At 43.2% G+C, this 19486-nt stretch overlaps 2 protein-coding genes across 3 annotated transcripts in view; one reads left to right on the top strand and one right to left on the bottom strand.

Annotated features, from left to right (window-relative positions):
- Positions 1 to 13268: 13268 nt before the first annotated feature.
- Positions 13269 to 14177, bottom strand: LOC122240765 (proline-rich protein 2-like). Its single transcript, XM_042993839.1, has one exon. It carries the CDS (start codon positions 14175 to 14177, stop codon positions 13269 to 13271), a length of 909 nt encoding a protein of 302 aa, XP_042849773.1.
- The window catches only part of FOXJ3 (forkhead box J3), a 148751-nt gene continuing 142717 nt past the window's right edge, over positions 13453 to 19486 (top strand). For both annotated transcript variants that reach the window (XM_042996820.1, XM_042996819.1), the window contains exon 1: positions 13453 to 13604. The gene's annotated coding sequence lies outside the window, so the exon portion shown is untranslated. The remainder of the gene's footprint in view (positions 13605 to 19486) is intronic.

The raw sequence follows: 19486 nt of genomic DNA, 5'->3' as shown, positions 1-19486 counted from the left end.
GGGAGTACACTGGGTGATGAGCACTGGGTGACGTATGGAACTGTCGAATCACTATACTGTACTCCTGAAACTAATATTACACTGTTTGTTAACCAACTGGAATTTAAATAAAAATTCAAAAAACTCCATCCCCAGTCAGGTCAAATTTCTTCCTCCACTCTCCTTCCTCTATGAACACACAGGGGAATAGAAAGAGCTCCCATTTATAACACTTTTTAACATCTAAACACCATGTTGAGCTCTCTACATGTGCAATTGTTTCAGTTAACTCACGACATAGCTATGCAGTAGGTACTATTATTCTACCCATTTACAGATGAAGAAATTGAAGCTCAGAGAGATTAGCAATTTGCCCAACTAAAGTCATTGAGCTACTAACTGGCAGGGCTGGGATTTCACCCTGGGTAAGGGAGCCCCTCTTCACCTAGCATTCACTAGTGCTTACTTATCACGACCACGTAGTCATTTAATTACTATTATGCTGTACTGTCCCCAAACTATTGCTTTTCTCTTTGTGCTCCAAACCCTGAGCACAGGACCCAGCCTAGAGTCAGCATTTAATAAATGTTTACTGAATGAATGGATAGCCATCACATCAGCCTTTCTAGTAAATTTCATTTTAGAAATGGATCAAATCCAGATGCAATTTATAGGCACAAGGATGACAAATGTCTTTCATGGTAGCAAGGAACCAAGCCCACTAGAAGGGTTAAGCTTGGCTATACCTACATGGCAGAAAAAGTGATTGGGTAGAGGAAGTGTGTGTGCATAGCAGGCCACAGATAAATCACTAAGTAGTTAAAAAGGAAAAACTGTACCTAAGTACGTATACATAAGCTTTGTGTTTATGTGTGGATATGCATGTGCATGCAGGCATTTTGGCATCTCTTGCTTTGAGAATTGTTGCAAAAAAGGAAAAACACCATTTCACATTCATTCTATGCTGAATAATGGAAGCAAACCACAGATGGATCATGAATTCAGATTAAATGAAATTAAAACAACTTCATGAGTCAGAAAGTATTCAAAATAGTTGCTCACAAGTGGAGATGAGAGGGGCACCTGGCTGGCTCAGTTGATAGAGGATCTGACTCCTGATCTTGGGGTCATGAGTTTGAATCCCATGTTGCATATAGATGTTACCTTAAAAAAAAATGTAAAAACAACAACAACAACAACAACAACAACAACAACAACACAGTAGAGATGAAAACCTATAATGAAAGGTGGAGGAATTGCAAATAAGTTTCCATTATACAGAAAAACAACTCTTCACCATTTCCATTAAAATATCAGAATCTGAAAAAATATATTTAGACAATCAATATGGGGTATAAGCAAAAGGGATTTTGAAGTCATGGTATTGAGGCTCAAGTTTTTATGTCATTCACTAGCAATATGACCTCAATTTTCCTTGCCTGTAAAGTGGGGATGATGATCTCCAACTTAGTATCATTATAGCAGTTTAGTAAGACAAAATATTACTTCCTTTTTCCACTTCCTATTCCTGAGGGAGCCATTGTTCCCTCCTCTTAACTTCTATAGACATTAACATTTTGCCAGTCTTGTTTCACAGATCTCCTCGACATTTTTTTCCCCTGGAGTATTTAAAAGCAAATCCCAGACATTATGTTAGTTCATTTTAAATATTTCAGTTGCAAAAATTTCTGTTATTTTTTTTTTTTTTACCAAAAAAATCCCCAATGTGGTCTCCTGGCAAAAAATATAAAGAATCTTTTTGTGGGGCGCCTGTGTGGCTTAGTCAGTCGAGCATCCGACTTCGGCTCCGGTTATGATCTCGCGGTTTGTGAGTTTGAGCCCTGCAGCGGGCTCTGTGCTGACAGCTCGGAGCCTGGAGTCTGCTTTGGATTCTGTGTCTCCCTCTCTCTCTGCCCCTCCCCCACTCACACTGTCTCTCTCTCTCTCTCTCCTTCAAAAATAAATAAACATTTAAGAATCTTTTTGCACATGTTTTTCAGTTTGGTTAACCTGGTAAGGTTAACCCAAATAGGCTCCCTGGATAACTCTCCATTTCTCTGCTTTGTATTAGCTCTTTGGATATTCTAATTATGCCCAAACCCTGTTCTACTTCAGTATTAGATGCAAATCATACTTGCAGGATCTTAGCTTTTTAAATGAATAGTAGTAATACCAGGTTGAATCTCTTTCTGGTTTTGAAGGACTGATCCACAGATTTGGGCAGTCCTAATTTATTTTCATGACTGTCTTCAATGCTTGCTTCAAGGATGTTCCATGGAAAGTTTTTCAATTACTGCTCTGTACTCTTTGGAGATGCCTCAGGGCCCTGTACTTTTGTTTGTATGGGTTTAGCCTTCTCCTGCATATTCTCTTAGTCTGGTCACATTAAAAAATTGATTCATAGTACACTTCAGGCTGGATTTCTTATTGCCAAGTCCCCTGGGCTCTTCATGGCTTTCTACTCTTTGTAATTTACTGAGGGAGATTTGTGCACTTTATTGAGTGCCTACTATGCTCCAGCCCAGCAGATGCTAATATCCTAGACATTTTTCATTTATGTGGCCCTTCAAATAAATGAAGTGCATATAAATGATAAGGTATCATATAAAAATTAGTAGTAATATTACCATAAGTATATAACACAACACGAATAACAAATTTAGCACAAATAACAAACCAGTGAGACTACATCAAACTAAAAAGCTTCTGCACAGCAAAGAAACATCAACAAAGTGAAAACAAAACCTCCAGAGTAGGAAAAAAATCTTTGCAAACTGTATATATGATAAGGAGTTAATATCCAAAATACGCAAAGAACTCCTACAACTCAATAGCAAAACCCACAAATAACCCAATTAAAAAATGGGCAGAGGACCTGAGTAGACATTTCCCCAAAGAAGACATATGAAAGGCCAACAGGTATATGAAAAGATGCTCAACATCACCACCAGTCATTTGGGAAAGGCAGACTAAAACCACAGTGAGATATTTCTTCACACCTGTCAGAATGGCCATCATCAAAAACGCAAGAGATAAATGCTGGCATGGACGTGGAGAGAAGGGAACCCTTGTGCACTGTTGGTGGATTGTAAATGGGCACAGCCACAATGGAAAACAGTAGGGAGGATCCTCAAAAAACTAAAAACAGAACTACCATATGACCCAGTAATTTCACTTCTGGGAATATATCCAAGGAAAACAAAAACACTAATTCAAAAAGATATCTGCACCCCCATGTTCATAGCAGCATTACTCACAATAGCCAAGACATGGAAACAACCTAAGTGTCCCATTGATGGATGAATGGATAAAGAAGTTGTGGTATAGGGGATGCCTGGCTGGCTCAGTCAGTAGAGTGTGTGACTCATGATCTCAGGGTCAAGAGTTCAAGCCCCATGTTGGGTGTAAACCCTATTTAAAAAAAAAAAAAGTTGCGGTATATATGCCACATATGGAATGCTATTCAGCCATAAAAGAGAATGAGGAAATCTTACCATTTGGGAAAACATGGCTGGACCTTGAAGGCATCATGGTAAGTGAAATAAATCGGACAGAGAAAGACACATACTATCTGGTCTCACTTATATGTGAAATCTAAAATGAAATAAAACTCATAGAAAAAGAGCAGATTTGTGGCTAACAGAGGCAGAGGGTGGAGTGAGGGGGACTTGGAGGAAGGTGGCCAAAAGGTAAAAACTTCTAGTTATAAGACAAATAAGTAACCGGGGATGTAGTGTACAACATGATGACTAGTTAACTGCTGCATGTACATAAGAAAGATGTTAAAAGAATAAATCCTGGGGCATCTGGATGGCTCAGTCGGTTGAGCATCTGACTTCGGCTCAGGTCATGATCTCACAGCTTGTGAGTCCAAGCCTGGTGTTGGGCTCTGTGCTGACAGCTCAGAGCCTGGAGCCTGCTTCAAATTCTGTGTCCCCATCTCTCTCTGTCCCTCCCCCGCTCACACTGTGTCTTTCTCTCTCTCAAAAATAACTAAACGTTAAAAAAAAAAAAGTAAATCCTGAGAGTTCTCATCACAAGACATTTTTTTTCCCTTTTTTCCTTTTCCTTTTATTGCTTTTGTATGAGACGATGAATAACTGAACCTATTGTGGTAATAATTTCACAATATGTGTAAATCAAACCATCATGCTGCACACCTTAAACTTATAGACTGACATATGTAAATTATTTCTCAGTAAAACAAAAAAGACATTACTATAGGCTTACCCTCTAAGATCTCTTAGCCCACATAGGCAATACACAACACAGGAAGAGCCTTGGTGGAGAGTTAAGAGACATGAGTTATAATTCCAGATCATTCCATTACATTGGTTCAAGAAAAATTTATAAAAATTTATTGAGAGTCTTGTGGGTGCCAGGCACCCAGCAGAGCGCTAGGTTTAATCTGAAGGGTGCCTAGGTGGCTCAGTTGGTTATGTTTGACTCTTGATTTTGGTTCAGGTCATGATCCCACAGGGTTGTGGGATTGAGCCCCACAAGGGGTCTACACTGAGCGTAGAGCCTTCTTAAGACTCTCTCTCTCCCTCTTTCTTTCTTCCTCTCCCTCTGCCCCTCCCCCCCCCACTTGTGCGCTCTCTCTCTCTCTCTAAAATAAAAAAAAAAAGAATGTGAGGATAGCCCTTGCCTCAAGAACGGAGACCGTATCTTTATCTTCGTAAACTTTCTCTCAGACGTGACATGGTCTATGGAACCTATCTTATAAAGGCTTGTCTGAGCCCATAGATCAAGACTGAGTTCCAAATCTTTTATTTTATGGGGTACCTGGCTGGCTCAATCAGTGGAGCATGCAACTCTTGATCTCGGGTTTGTGAGTTCGAGCTCCACGTTGGGTGTAGAGATTCCTTAAAAAAAATAAAAATCTTAAAAAAATTGTTTTTTTTTCTATTTTTAAAGGCTTTCACTACATTACACCAGTCATTCCATTTCCTATATTTTCTCCCACTTCCCAAACAACCTTTTATACCTGGGGATGACGCCAGAAATTTGGATCATCAAAAGGAAAAAATTCAACAGGAGTTTGCATTAGTCAGGATAGACTCTGTTACACTATGGTAGTAACTCCCAAATTTTATTTAAAAAAAAAAATTTTTTTTTAACGTTTATTTATTTTTGAGACAGAGAGAGACAGAGCATGAACGGGGGAGGGGCAGAGAGAGAGGGAGACACAGAATCGGAAACAGGCTCCAGGCTCTGAGCCATCAGCCCAGAGCCCGACGCGGAGCTCGAACTCACGGACCGCGAGACCGTGACCTGAGCCGAAGTCGGACGCCCAACCGACTGAGCCACCCAGGCGCCCCGTAACTCCCAAATTTTAATGACTCAGTCAGCAAAAGTTGTTCTTTTTGCTTATGCTTTGTGTCCTTCCTAAGTCAGCTGTAGCTTTGCTGTACGTTGTCTTCACTCTGGAATCAAGGCAGATGGATTAGCCTTGAATGTTCCTGGTCATCAGCACAGCAGGAAAGGAAAACACAGTGAAGCACACTGACTCTTAAAGCTTCTATCTGAAAGTGGTTCATATAGCCCCTCACACATTTCATGTGGCTAACACAAGTTACATAATCAAGCGTGTTGTCAAAGGAGTGAGGGAAGTACAATCCATCCTGGATCTACCCCTGAGAGGCACAGTAGATGTTTGGGAACAACAAAATGGTCTACAGTTGCTCTCTTTATCCTTTTGTTGTTGTTGCAAAACAAACAGATTTTCAGCTACCTGCCCCCTCATGCAGTAAAAACTATTTGGTCTGTGTGTCTATAGAAAAAAATGAAGAGAATTCTTTGGGACGTTGTGTATGGGTTCCAGCCCCTATTGTGTCACTAACGAGGTTTGAAAGGTTTCCTGAAGTAGTACTTGGATATAAATACACCCTCTTGCAATGCCTGGCACTCAAAAGGCTACAATTCTCATATCTATGTGAATTGATGGTTTTGAGGGTCTTTGAAGATGAGCTTAAGAACCAGGCAGTTCTGGGTTCAAATTCTGCTACCACCTTCACTACTGTCTTCTTCTTCAAAACGGGGATGACCGGGGCACCTCGCTGGCTCAGTAGGCAGAGCATGTGACTCTTGATCTTGGGGTTGTGAGTTTGAGCCCCACATTGGCTGTAGAGATTACTTAAAAAAAATCTTACCCACAGGGGAGCCTGGGTGGCTCAGTCAGTTGAGCGTCTGACTTTGGCTCAGGTCAAGATCTCTCAGTTCATGAGTTCGAGCTCTGCATCGGGCTCTGTGTAGATAGTTTAGAGCCTGGAGCCTGCTTTGGATTCTGTCTCTCCTTCTCTCTCTGCCCCTCCCCTGCTCACACTCTGTCTCTCTGTCTCTCAAAAATAAATAAGCATTGAAAAAATTTAAAAAATCTTACCCACAAATAAATATTAAAAAATTTAAAAAAATCTTACCGACAAATATATGGTCAATTAATCTTCGACAAAGCAGGAAAGAATATCCAATGGAAAAAAGATAGTCTCTTCAACAAATGGTATTGGGAAAACTGGAGAGCAACATGCAGAAGAATGAAATGAGGCCATTTTCTTATACCATGGACAAAAATAAATTCAAAATGGATGAATGACCCAAATGCGAGACAGGAAACCATCAAAATCCTAGAGGAGAACACAGGCAGCAACCTCTTTGACATTGGCCATAGCAACTTCTTACTAGACATGTCTCTGGAGGTAAGGGAAACAAAAGCAAAAATGAACTATTGGGACTCCATCCAGATAAAAAGCTTCTGCACAGAGAAGGAAGCAATCAACAAAACTAAGAGGCAACCAATGAAATGGGAGAAGATATTTGCAAATGGCGTATCTGATAAAGGGTTAGTGTCCAAAATCTATAAAGAACTTATCAGACTCGACATCCAGAACGCAAATAATCCAGTAAAGAAATGGGCAGAAGACATGAATAGACATTTTTCCAACAGACGCATGAAGAGGTGCTCAATATCACTCACCATCAGAGAAATACAAATCAAAACTATGAAGAGATAACACTTCCTGTCAGAATGACTAAAATTAACAGGGAACAACAGATGTGGATGAGGATGTAGAGAAAGCGGAACCCTCTTACACTGTTGGTGGGAATGCAAACGTGCAGCCGCTGTGGAAAACAGTATGGAGGTTCCTCAAAAAGTTAAAAATAAAACGACCCTACAATCCAACAATTGCACTAGTAAGTATTTCTCCAAAGGATGCAAAAATACTGATTCAAAGAGACATATGCACATTGATGTTTATAGCAGCACTATCAACAATAGCCAAGTTATAGAAAGAGCCCAAATGCCCACTGACTGATGAATAAAGAGGGGATGTATATATGAAATATTACTCTGCGATCAAAAAGAATGAAATCTTGCCATTTGCAACGACATGGATGGCGCTACAGTGTATTATGCTAAGCAAAATGAGTCAGAGAAAGACAAATACATATGAATTTAAGAAACAAAACAGATGAACATGGGGAAGGGAAAAAAAAAGAGAGGGAGGAAAACCGTAAGAGAGACTCTTAACAATAGAGAGTAAACTGAGGATTGCTGGAGGGGGGACGGGCAGGGGGTGGGTCAAATGGGTGATTGATATTAAGGAGGGCACTTGTGATGAGCACTGAGTGTTATATGTAAGCGATGAATCACTAAATTGTACTCCTGAAACCAGTATTACACTGTGTGTTGACTAACGAGAATTTAAATAAAAACTAAAAAAAAGAAAAGAAAAGAAAAGAAAAGAAAATCTTTAGAAAAACAAATAAATAAAACGGGGACACCTCCCTCTTGGTTTTGCTCTAAGGATTAAATTAAAAAGTATAAAAGGCTATCATGTTCCCAGTCACACAAGGAACACAATAAATATTAGCCACTCTCCCACCATGCTGGAGGTTCTTGATTGTTCTTATTTAGCGCATTAGGCATGGAGTAGGTCAATACTTCACAACTTGAAATCAAATAATTGTTTCTTTTTTTTAAGTTTATTTTTCAGAGACAGCACAAGCAGGGGAGGGCAGTGAGAGGGGGACAGAGGACCCACGCTGAAAGCAGAGAGCCGATGTGGGGCTTGAACCCGTGAACCCGTGAAATCATGACCTGAGCTGAAGTTGGACGTCCAACCAACCGAGCCACCCAGGCGCCCCCTCAAATAATTTTAGTAGTTTCTTAACTACCTTGTTTGTATCCAGAGTTTCGGCCTCCTTTGAGCTGCAAACCTTGGCTGTCTTTTCCTGCTAACTACGTTTTTCATTCAATCGTTCCAAAAGATACAGCTAACTATCCGGAAGAGAGGAGGTTTCCTCTAATCCCACTCTATTTGAACATCCCCTGACTCACTCTTCCTAGTGCTGCCTAAATTTCTTCTACACCGTTGCTTACACATAATAAGGTAAATACTTCACTTAATCTACGTATCTGTTAATGTTTGCTCAGCTGTCTCCATGCCCTTTTGTCTTTCATTATGCTTTTAATTAGCCTGGTTGATTATGAGTGGAGGCAAGCCAAAGTTTGAGCCAGGTGGTTACAAGGAAGACGGAAGGGGGTACCACCTCAGGATGGGGGCTGTGGAGTGGGGAAGGCGGATGGCATGAGTGCCCTAGTCCAAATGGCATTGGTAGAACTTAGAAGAAGTTTAGGCTACTGTCTTCTACTGGGGAAAAATATTCTAAGTTATTCCTTTCTTATGCTGTACTGATATAATCTGAAGTTAACATCAAGCTTCTAGAGGGCAGGAAGTCAGTTTATGGATGGTTTACGTAGTCTGATATGGTGTAGCTTCATGAGTTAGTTATTCCCATTAGTCACTAGTGTTTAATTACCACCTACATGACTGTAATTTCCATGGCTTCTACTTTTCTCTTACTTATCCAACCTCTGACTTTACACAAGCTGTCCTCCTCTACTCCAGATTTTCTTTCTCTACTCCAGCCTCGCTTCTGTCTTTACATGGCAAACTCCTATTCATTTATTCAGACTTAGCCTTGACCTTACCATTCAGGGTACCTCTTTTTTTGGTGCCCCATCCCCATCCAATCTGACTCAGTTAAGCCTTGTTTCTTCTCAGTTTCCGTGGCACAAGTACAAATCTCTACCAAATAGCATTGTGGTTGTTTACATGTCTGCTTCTCCAGAAGCTTAGGAGCACATTGAAGATAGAGAATTTACGAATTCCCTTTTGATCCGCTAGTATTTAGTCCAATGCAAGGTATAGGGTAGGAACTCAATAAATGATTACTGAATGCCAGTTAAGTGTGCAGAGTGACCAACATCCAACTCCCAAGAGTTGTTTTTAAATAGCATTAGTGGTGCCAAGAGCTTCCCAGTGGCCTTTGTATACAGGCTTTGTTGTTGTTCATCTAATACATGAAATATAAAATATTATATAAAAATATCCAGGCAATCTGGAAGGATCCTCCAGGACTGGGAATAATAGGATGGACTCTCTCGTGTTTTTCTCTCTCCCTCTTGTAGGTCTTGGCTCATTTAAAATTCATTTCTCATTTTCTGCTTTCCTCTTACACTAAATAAAGAGGGAGAAAAGGACCAGGTAAAGCCTCATTTGTCTAAGTGGCTGTGGGTCACGTGAAGTGTTGAACACCCTGCTGTTGATGTACTGCCAGTGCCGCTGAATCAAGGTTTTTGTAGGGCAATTGCAGCCCAGCTCAGGGCTGTGTTTCTTTCAGGGAATTTATAATCCACATGAGGCTAGGAAAAGATTGCAAATAACACAAAGCAATAAAACCTCTATCTCATTGCTTTGAGCAATCTATTTCTCTTAAGGATCTGTCCCCTGAGTCGATCCCTTTGAGGGCTCTCCTGTTCCCCACACTCTGTCCCAGCCTACTCCACTTCCCAAGACTGCGTGAACTACTCTTTTCTGTACTGACACTCAACCTTGTACATAACAATCTTTGGCGGCCTTTATTTTATAGCAGCCAGTGCGTGATCTCTTGCTACGTAGCCGTGATTATTGTTTCCATTTAATAGGCAAGAAAATAGAGATTAAGTGAAACTAAATAGCTTGATATAGGCACACAGGAAGTAAGCTATGGAACATGATTGAACCCAGGTCTGCCTTCCCAGTCCGAGCTTTAAGCTTTTCCTCCCCACTCCTACCAGGTCCCAGAATGCCTCCCCGGCCATTACATCCTTCTGGGGGTTAGGTGAGGGGGATGCTTCTCCATCTTTGACATTCTGGGACTTGTGCTTCTTTCCTTATCAAAGGCTGCTGATCCCCAAGGCCCCAACCCCATTCTGGCAGCTGTCCAGACACAAGTCTTTCTATTCCTTTACCCCATCATTTGGCTGACCCAAGTCAAGTGGTTCAGAGAGACTTCTGGTTTGGGACTTTGATGACCTTGATCCTAGTCTAAAGTTGAAACCTGGTGACTCTTTGCCATAGTTTTTTTTTTTTCCTCTGATAAATAGGGATAATCTCAGCTTTTCCCATATTCTTAATTGCATGACCCAGACTGTTCTTCAGAACTGTTCTGCCTAAAGCCCCTCAGATGATGGTGAGTTTTGAGACCTGGAGGACTGGGAAGAAGATGAATTTTAGCTGTGTTATCAAGGATTCACCCAGTGGTCCAAAAAAGAACTAGAGTCTTCCATTTCCCCTAGCAACTTGGTAGAAGAGAGATCTTCTACTCTCTCTCAAGCAAGCTGGCAAGGGTAGCCCCTTCTTAGGATACTATTTCCCTTATCATAGTGTACTGTGATTAATCTATTTGCTTTCCACTATACTGTGAGTTCTTAAAGTAGAGAGATTGTATCATATTTTTCCTACTCAGTCTATTTGACTGGTCCAAGTCATCACCTTGAACCAGGATAGTGGAGCCTCTGGCTTCCAATGTTGTCCTCTCCCCATCTACTCTTAGCACAGTAGCTAGAGTAGTCTTTTGAAAGCATGAACTGTATAGCGTTCCTCTCTTCAAAGCCCTGTGGCGGTTTTATTTTAGTCAAGATGCTCACAATGGCCTACAAGACCCAACTCTGCCCTTATCTCCCCATTCTTGTCTCAGTAGCTCACCCGCTCCAGTTGTCCTGGATTCTACCATTTCCAGGAATGCTGTCGCCTCAGGGCCTTTCCACTAGCCATTCCTTCTGCCTGGGACACTCCCAGACAATGGCGTGGCTCACTCCCTTACCTCTTTCAAGCTTCTCGTTAAAGTCACCTTATGAATTGGGCTCTAATGGCTGTTTAAAACCATCCTCTAAAACCAGAATTGGGATATTATGAATCTACCTTCATTTCCCTTCTACTAAACCCTCTTGCTACCTGTATTACTTTGCTCCACGAGTCTAGATGTTTTGAGAAGTCTTCCCTCTCCTCCTCTAAATATATTTTCCTTTTTTTTCCCCTCCCTTTTGCCCCAATATAGGCCTAAAGCCACTTGCCTAGATTAACACCTGCATTTCCATGATGAAAGAGGTAAGGTATAATGAAACGGAGAAACAGGAGATGAAGCTGAGGGGAAGCTAGAAAGGGAGTTAGACTCTGAAGACATTAGGTTTGAACCCTGGCTGTTTTTTCTCCCCAGCTGGTGATTCTCTTCTGAGCTGCAATTTCACCAGCAGCAAAAACGAGCACAGGAGTTCTTTCCGACAGGCTTGCGAAAGCATTGCATGAGAGGACACGCGAAAGTACCTGGTATGTGGTCCCCACTAGCTGGGTAGTCCACTAGGTCGGAACTTTGTTGAGCGTGTTCTCCACTCAAGCCCCGGCACCTAACACATGGTTTGGCTTAAGTATTTGGTGAACAAATAAACATCTTATTGATAAATAAACTGTTGCTTAAAAAAAAAAAAAATCCCAAGCCCCACCATCCTCCAGTTTTCTTTGTACCTTACTCTGGTCTATTTTCCCCTATAGCACTGAATACCTTTTATTTTTTATTTATTTTTTTTCAACGTTTTTTATTTATTTTTGGGACAGAGAGAGACAGAGCATGAACGGGGGAGGGGCAGAGAGAGAGGGAGACACAGAATCAGAAACAGGCTCCAGGCTCCGAGCCATCAGCCCAGAGCCTGACGCGGGGCTCGAACTCACAGACCGCGAGATCGTGACCTGGCTGAAGTCGGACGCTTAACCGACTGCGCCACCCAGGCGCCCCCTGAATACCTTTTAATACACCAAATAATTTTTTGTTAGGTTAATCGCCTTCCTCCCCATAACAGAGGAAAGCTCCAAAAGGGAAAGATATGTGTCCTCCTATTTGGCTGATACATCCCAAGCACTAAAATCGTGTCTGACAACATTAGCAGTAATTAGCAAATATTTGTTAGATAAATGCATGAATGAATCTTTTTATTTTCAGACTCTTGCTAGAGTCTTAAATAGAAAAGGAACATCGGAGTACTTTGAATCCCCATTGCCTAGAAATGCTCGGCAAATGGCAGGTGTTCCGTGTTTGCTGAGGCAATTGGGTCCGCAGCTCTTTAACTACTTGAGGTCTTTATCTGATCCCTACCGGACCATGTCAGAAAGATTCCCAGGGCCAATTCACTCAAGCCTCCCCTATTTCCTTCATCCGATTAAGCTAGTATTCATCTAACAAATGTCCGAGTATCCAAATACTGAGCACCTACTGTGAGTTCAAAAGCATGTTGGGTGCTTGCTTTTATGTATGTGACTAACCCAATGAAGCAACAGCAAATTAGAGGTCTGAATGTAATTAAGTGTGAAATTACAGGGCAGATTAGCAGTGCTAATAGTTTAGAGAAAGAATCAGTGAAGATTGACGTAGAGGTAAATTCCAAAGTTCACAAGTCGTCCAAACTGCCCTTCTGTAGGCTCCACCTGTTGATAGCAAGGACCATAAGCTGAACAACTAACTTTAGAATCAAGAAGGGCCTTTAGAATGCCAGCTGCTTTAAGAAGGAAACTAAGGCTAGGGCAGGGTATGGCCTCGGCAGAGATGGGCCTAGAGCCCGGGACTTGGGAGGTTCTAAAAGGAAGGGTGAGCCGAAGGTCCAAGGTGCCCTTGTTTGGGGCCCGTAGAATTCGCGGTGTGCGAAGTTGGAAAAGGGGTCTGGTTTCCCCGTAGAGGCCGAGGGGCCTGTCGCTACGGTGAGGTGGCTGGGAAGGGGTGGGGGGCAAGGTCACGAGGCGTCAACACTCCGGAGCACGGGGTCTGGGAAATCTGTGAGCAGGGTCCAAGGCCGCAGGTCCCTGCTGTCCACAGCCCTCTCCCACACTTCCTAGTCTCCACTTTGATGCGCGGACACCCCACTTCCCTCGGAGCTGCCGGCCGCTCCAAAACACCCGCCTCGCCGAGGCAGAGCCCCCCTAGTCGAGGGGCACTACTTGTCCCAGCGGAGGGATCCCGCGCGCGGTGCAGCGGCGGTGACCGCGGAGGGGAGGGGACGCCGCTGACGCCGTGCCGGTGGCGCAGCGACGTCGCGAGAGGCGGAGGCGACGGCGGGGGCGGGAGGGGAGCGGGTCGGGAAGTAGTTCCGGGTGCGCGGCCCCGGATGTTGGCTGCTCCCGCTGCCGCCGCCGCTCTCGGCGCTGCTCGGGGCCTCGGCCGCTCGCACCAGGCGCCGTTGGGATCTTTCCCGGGGGCGGAGACGCACGCAGCGGCCGGGGGCTCGGCCGGGCCGTCCCGGCCTGCGCAGCCTTGAGGTGAGTGCCAGCCGCCAGGGCGGCGGGGCCGGGGCGGCGGGCGAGGAGGCGGGGCTGGGGCATCTCCCGGGACGGAGGCAGGGGCTGCCCTCCGCGAGACGCCCTCTCCCTTCTCTCGGCCGCGGCCGCGCTGCGGCGTGGGTGGCGGGCGGGGCAGGGGGGCCCGGGCCCGGGCTGGGGCTTGGCGGGTGGCGAGGGCTGGGTCCCTCCCTCCCCCGCGGCGCTTCTCCTCAGCTGCTGCTGCCCCTCAGCCGGGAAGCGGCAGCTCCGCGCCTCCGGCCCCTCCCCCAGGCGGGGCCCGGGGGAGCCAGACGGGGTTCCCGGGGGCGCCGAGTCCGAGGACAGCGGCCGTCTCTTCCTCTCCGCGACCTGCCCCCTGGCCTGGGCTGGCCCCCTACCTCGGCATGGCAGCTTCTTCCCTTCAAGCTTGGGGTGCTTTTCGGCCGGCGGGTCGGGCAATATGTCGCGTCTCAGGGGTGCCCTTCTGGGTGAGGCCCGCGCGAGGGGCCTCCGTTCCCACCCATCCTGACGGCGTGTCCTCTGCCGGCATTGGGGCAGGGGCCGCCGTTCCATGCGGACGTGTTGCTGCCCTGTGTGTGTTGCATCCTGCCCACGTGGTAGGGTGTCTCCCCCCTCCCCCCTCCATTTTTTGCAGCTGGTGAGGAGGGAGGTTTACGCGGTGGTTTTTCCTCTCTGATTTCCTCCCGTGGCGTGGAAGGTGTTAGGGTCAGTTTGCTTTGCTGAGAGGCCGACTGTTGGTTAGCTGGGAGAAAGCAAGAGTTGTACTCTCGGAAATTGAGAGCAGTAGGGGACATGACAGGGCTTAGTTTTCAGAGACGTCTTTCCTCCTCTCCATTTAGCTGTTCTTGTTCTTTTCTCTGTTGCTTCGTCTAAAAGAGTGGGCTCTAGCTGCTGATGCATTGAGGTGTATAGTTTTCACTTCTCCGTTCTACTTTGTGTGTGTGTGTGTGCGTGTGTGCGTGTGTGCGCGCGCGTGTTTGGCTGGCAAAGATGTCCCTTTTCTGTGTTGTGCAGTTCAGTTGGATTCCTGAATGAGCTGCGTTGGGCTGGCCAGGGAGTCAGAGGTTGGTGGGCATCTTGGCTTTTCCTGACATTCACTTTATTTTTTCCTTCTATTTTGCTTCCCACTGGAACGAGTGCATGTCATGAAAGTATTCCATCCATTGCTCTTTACTTGCAAGGGGGTACTAGTTTTCACTGAGTCACATATTTCGTGGGAGCTCTTTTATTTCACTTTTCTTTTCGTTCTATTGAGTACCTTTGAGCTGCTTTGTATTTTGAAACTGGTTTTGAAACATGTGTTTTGGGTAGTTTTTTTTTAATGTCTCTTCCAGGTTAAAGGTTTCCATCTTCCTGTGTTTTGCTCTTGTGTGACCACAGATTGCTCCCGGTAGCTAGAGTAGCAGTGAGAGAAGCCTTTTATTCCTCCCAGACCATAGCAAATATTTGTAGAAAAGCAGTAACTCCCTTCATGTTTCTGTTTTGGTGGCATATATAGATGTGATTGACTTTTTTAGTTTTTTGGTGGTTTTTTTTTTTTTTTTTTTTTTTTAATGTACACCTGAGGATTTGTTTTTTCTTTTTGTGTCTCTCGGAGTTGAGGTGAATCTTGTTCTTGATTTTTTTGTGATACCGGGGACTTTGTCATGCTTTCATTAGGTAGTTTTTGGATGGAGTCAGGACATGTTTATTTTGGCTCTCTTTGGTTCATTAGTTTGGGTGAAATAAAATCTTAATATTTTGAAGTCACTTTTCAGATTCCAAGATGGCTGGCACTGTCACTTTTTCTTGATTTGTTCTTTTGCATTGTGTGTTCTCTTTGAATATATTTTCCTTTTATGTGGTACAACTGTTAGTGTATTCTCCTGTGCAAAATAAAAATAAATACAGATTCTATCTGCTTTCATCATGCTAAGTTTGGGTGGGGCAGTGGAAAATAGAGACTGTTTTTCTGATGCATTCTGAAACAGTTTTTTAGTAAGTCAGTCAGCATTTGTGTATTTCGGCAAAATACTGTGCCGTGTGCGAAGTAGTCTGTGTGAAGAGACTCAAGGAATAAAATATGTGGTCTCTACAAATGCTTCAACTTCTTTGGGGAAACAGCATGTAAGACGTCATTCATAATTATCAAGCATCATCAAACGCCTGGTTGGAATAGCAGTGCAACCAACGTTCAAGGTATAAGTGAGATTTGCAAAAGATAGGAATTTTCAAAGGGAAGAAGATGTATTCCAGGAGGGTGAAGGAGGGGTGTTTACAAAGGTGGAGAAGTGACAGTGTTTATAAAAGATACTAAGCCTGTTGGCCTGCACAGAGAATCTGTGTTGGTGAGTAGTGACAGATGAGTTCAGGATTGGTGAGTAGGTGTTTGTGGAGAATCTGTCAAGGATGGAAGGTTTAGTTTGATGAGGTGCCATATTGGGTTCTAACGACTAGGACTGAGATCATGCATATGGTTCCCGATGAAGGTTTTTGTATTATCTGAATGTTCTGGAGCGAGGAGACTGACTAGAATGCTCTTTGAGAATTTTAGGAATAAGATTAGGTTCTGACATAATCATTATGGGAATAAACTAATAGCCAACGTTTATTGTTTCCTGTTTCCCAGGCACTGTTCTAAGCTTATTAATTGTATTTAACTCAAAATCTTCATAATAAGGTCTTACTATTCCTATGAAGAGACCGAGCTACAGAGAGGTTAAGTAACTTGCTCCAAATCCCATAGAGTAAGCTGCAGAGCCAGGATTTGAACCCAGGCAGTCTCATTTTTGAGCTTTTATATTTGGTTATTACACTGTCCTAAGAAGCATAGGATATATAAGAAGATGTATATGTGAGTAAAAATTAATTTCAACTTAGTAATGATTGTGGGCAAAGGGAGGAATGCAAATAAAACATTAAAAGACAAAAAGCCTAGAGTCCTGGGAGGATGACTGATAATAGGGAAATCAGGGAAGTATCACTGTGAAGGAAAATGAGCTAAGATTGGTTATGGGCAACGCTAGATTGTGTACAATAAATTTTTCAGTAGCAGGCTAGTTTCCTGCCAGTCCTGATGGCCTTCTCTCTTCGCTCGTTTGACTCTGGAAATGGGGGCTAGTTTAAGCAGAACAGTTAGAAAAACAGAGACTGTTCAGAAGAAAAAAATGTACCCCATGTTGCAAAGCCACTTAGAAATAGCATAGGAATTATTTTGGTTGAGCCATACCACTGCTTTCCAACCTTAGTGAAGACAATGAAGAATTGAGTAGAGTAGTACATTGCTATAGGATTAACAGATGAAAATGTAGATTGTTCACTGACCAGGGCTACAGATGGAAGTAAAAAACAGGTGAGCAGATGAGTGATGGGAAGTTGGTAGTATGCTGGTGAAGTAACTTTGAAGTTTGGAATTTTGGGTGTCGTTTTATATAGGCTAACAGGTAAAACATTCTGAGAAGAATCAGGAAATACCTTACTGCTACAGAAGCCAAGAAGAGGAGAGGTAGTATGGTTCATGGTATCAAAGGTAGTCTGGAAGTTTAGAATCAACGATCATGATGAAAACACTATTGAGGTAGGACCAGGAAGTAATTTTTAACCTTAGAATTTCGAAAGGAAGGATAAGAATAGATGTCAGATTTTTTTTCCACAGAAGGATTTGTAGAGATCTTATGGTCTGGGGTGGTAATTTTAAGTGTTTTCTCCTAATGCTTCTGCCAGTCTCATTCTTGTCCACATGTCAGAGCTACTCAAATATCAGAAAACTCAAGTTTTTGTTTTTAACGTTTATTTATTATTGGGAGACAGAACATGAGCATGGGAGGGGCAGAGAGAGGAGGAGACACAGAATTTGAAGCAGGCTCCAGGCCCCTACCTGTTAGCACAGAGCCTGACGCAAGGCTCGAATTCACAAACCATCATATCATGACCTGAGCCAAAGTTGGATGCTTAACCGACTGAGCCACCCAGGTACCCCGGATGTTTTTTCTTTAAAAAAGAAACAAACATGTTCTAAAGCCAGTGACTTTATACTTTAATGGTTCTCGCAAACTTTTTTCTTAATTCTTTAAAGTTTTATTGAGGTATAATTCACATACTGTACAGTTCACTGGTTTAGACAGCTTAACAGTTTTTAGTATATTCATCAAGTTGTTTATCCATCACCACAATCATCTTTAGTCATTTCATCATCCCCAAAAAGGAAGTCTGTACCCTGTTCTGGACATTTCATATAAATGGAATCATACAGCATATGGTCTTTTGTGTCTGGCTTCTTTCACTTAGCATAATGTTTCAAGGGTTACCCATCTTGTAGTTTGTATACTATTTCATTCTCTTTTATTGCTGAATAATATGCTGCCTTTTATTCATTTATCTATTGAATTTTTGAGTTTCTTATACTTTTAAAAACCCTTCCATTTCTTCATCTTCATCCTCACCCTGCCAATTTTACCCCTTTTACTTCATTTTTTATTTTTTAAAAAATTTCTTAAAGCTCTTTTTTCTTTTCTTTTCTTCTCTTTCTTCTTCTTCTTTTTTTTTTTTTTTTTAAGAGAGCACTCGCCCTAGCTGGGGGAGGAGCAGAGGGGGAGACAGAGAGAGAGAGAGAGAGAGAGAGAGAGAGAGAGAGAGAGAGAATATCCCAAGCAGGCTCCATGCTCAGCGCGGAGTCCACTGCAGGGCTTGATCTCATGACCTTGAGATCATGACCAGAGCCAGAGTGAAGTCTTATGTGTAACTGACTGAGCCACCCAGATGCCCTCCACCCCTCTTTTAGAGTGTAACCTCTGCTATGCATTCTGCTAGGCCTTAGGGATATAAAAATGAGTAAGACACGGCCCTCGAACATTCATGTAGTGTTAATGGTTTACGTATACCATACAGCATTCCCAGTCCTATAATGTAGGCAAAGCATTTTTTGAGATGAGCGATTTGAAGTTCAGATTAGTTTATTTACCCAAGATTGTAAATTTAAATCAGTAATGGAGCTATTGGATCTTCTTAGTCCATTGGATCTTCTTGTTCATTGCTTCCTATTACTCTGTGCTGCTGTTCTAACTTAAAGGATTCTTTTTTTTTTTTTTTCTTAATGTTTTTATTTATTTTTGAGACAGAGAGAGACAGAGCATGAGCAGGGAAGGGGCAGAGACAGAGGGAGACACAGAATCGGAAGCAGGCTCCAGGCTCTGAGCCATCAGCACAGAGCCTGATGCGGGGCTCGAACTCACAGACTGTGAGATCATGACCTGAGCCGAAGTCGGATGTTTAACCGACCAAGCCACCCAGGCGCCCCTTAAAGGATTCTTATATGAATTTCTGGATAATTAGAGGGGCTGGGAAATCCCCTTAGTGAATGAGTAATTTTTTATTATTTATTTATTTATTTATTTTTAATAAAAAAAAAATTTTTTTTAATGTTTATTTATTTTTGAGACAGAGACAGAGCATGAACAGGGGAGGTACAGAGAGAGAGGGAGACACAGAATCTGAAACAGGCTCCAGGCTCTGAGCTGTCAGCACAGAGCCCGACGCGGGGCTCGAACTCACGGACTGTGAGATCATGACCTGAGCCGAAGTCGGATGTTTAACCGACCAAGCCACCCAGGCGCCCCATGAGTAATTTAAAAAAAAAAAAATTTTTTTTAAATGTTTATTTATTTTTGAGACAGAGAGAGACAGAACATGAGCGCAGGAGGGGTAGAGAGGGAGAGGGAGACACAGTCCAAAGCAAGCTCCAGGCTCTGAGTCAGCACAGAGCCCGACACGGGGCTCGAACTCACGAGCTGTGAGATCATGACCTGAGCTGAAGTCGAACGCGTAACCGACTGAGCCACCCAGGCGCCCCAGTGAATCAGTGATTTTTAATGTTTAATCTTCAG

This window comes from Panthera tigris, chromosome C1, assembly GCF_018350195.1.
Source record: "Panthera tigris isolate Pti1 chromosome C1, P.tigris_Pti1_mat1.1, whole genome shotgun sequence".
NCBI classification, from domain to species: Eukaryota; Metazoa; Chordata; class Mammalia; order Carnivora; family Felidae; genus Panthera; species Panthera tigris.
The sequence above is the reverse complement of the archived record's forward strand: the minus strand, read 5'-3'. Positions and strand labels throughout refer to the sequence as shown.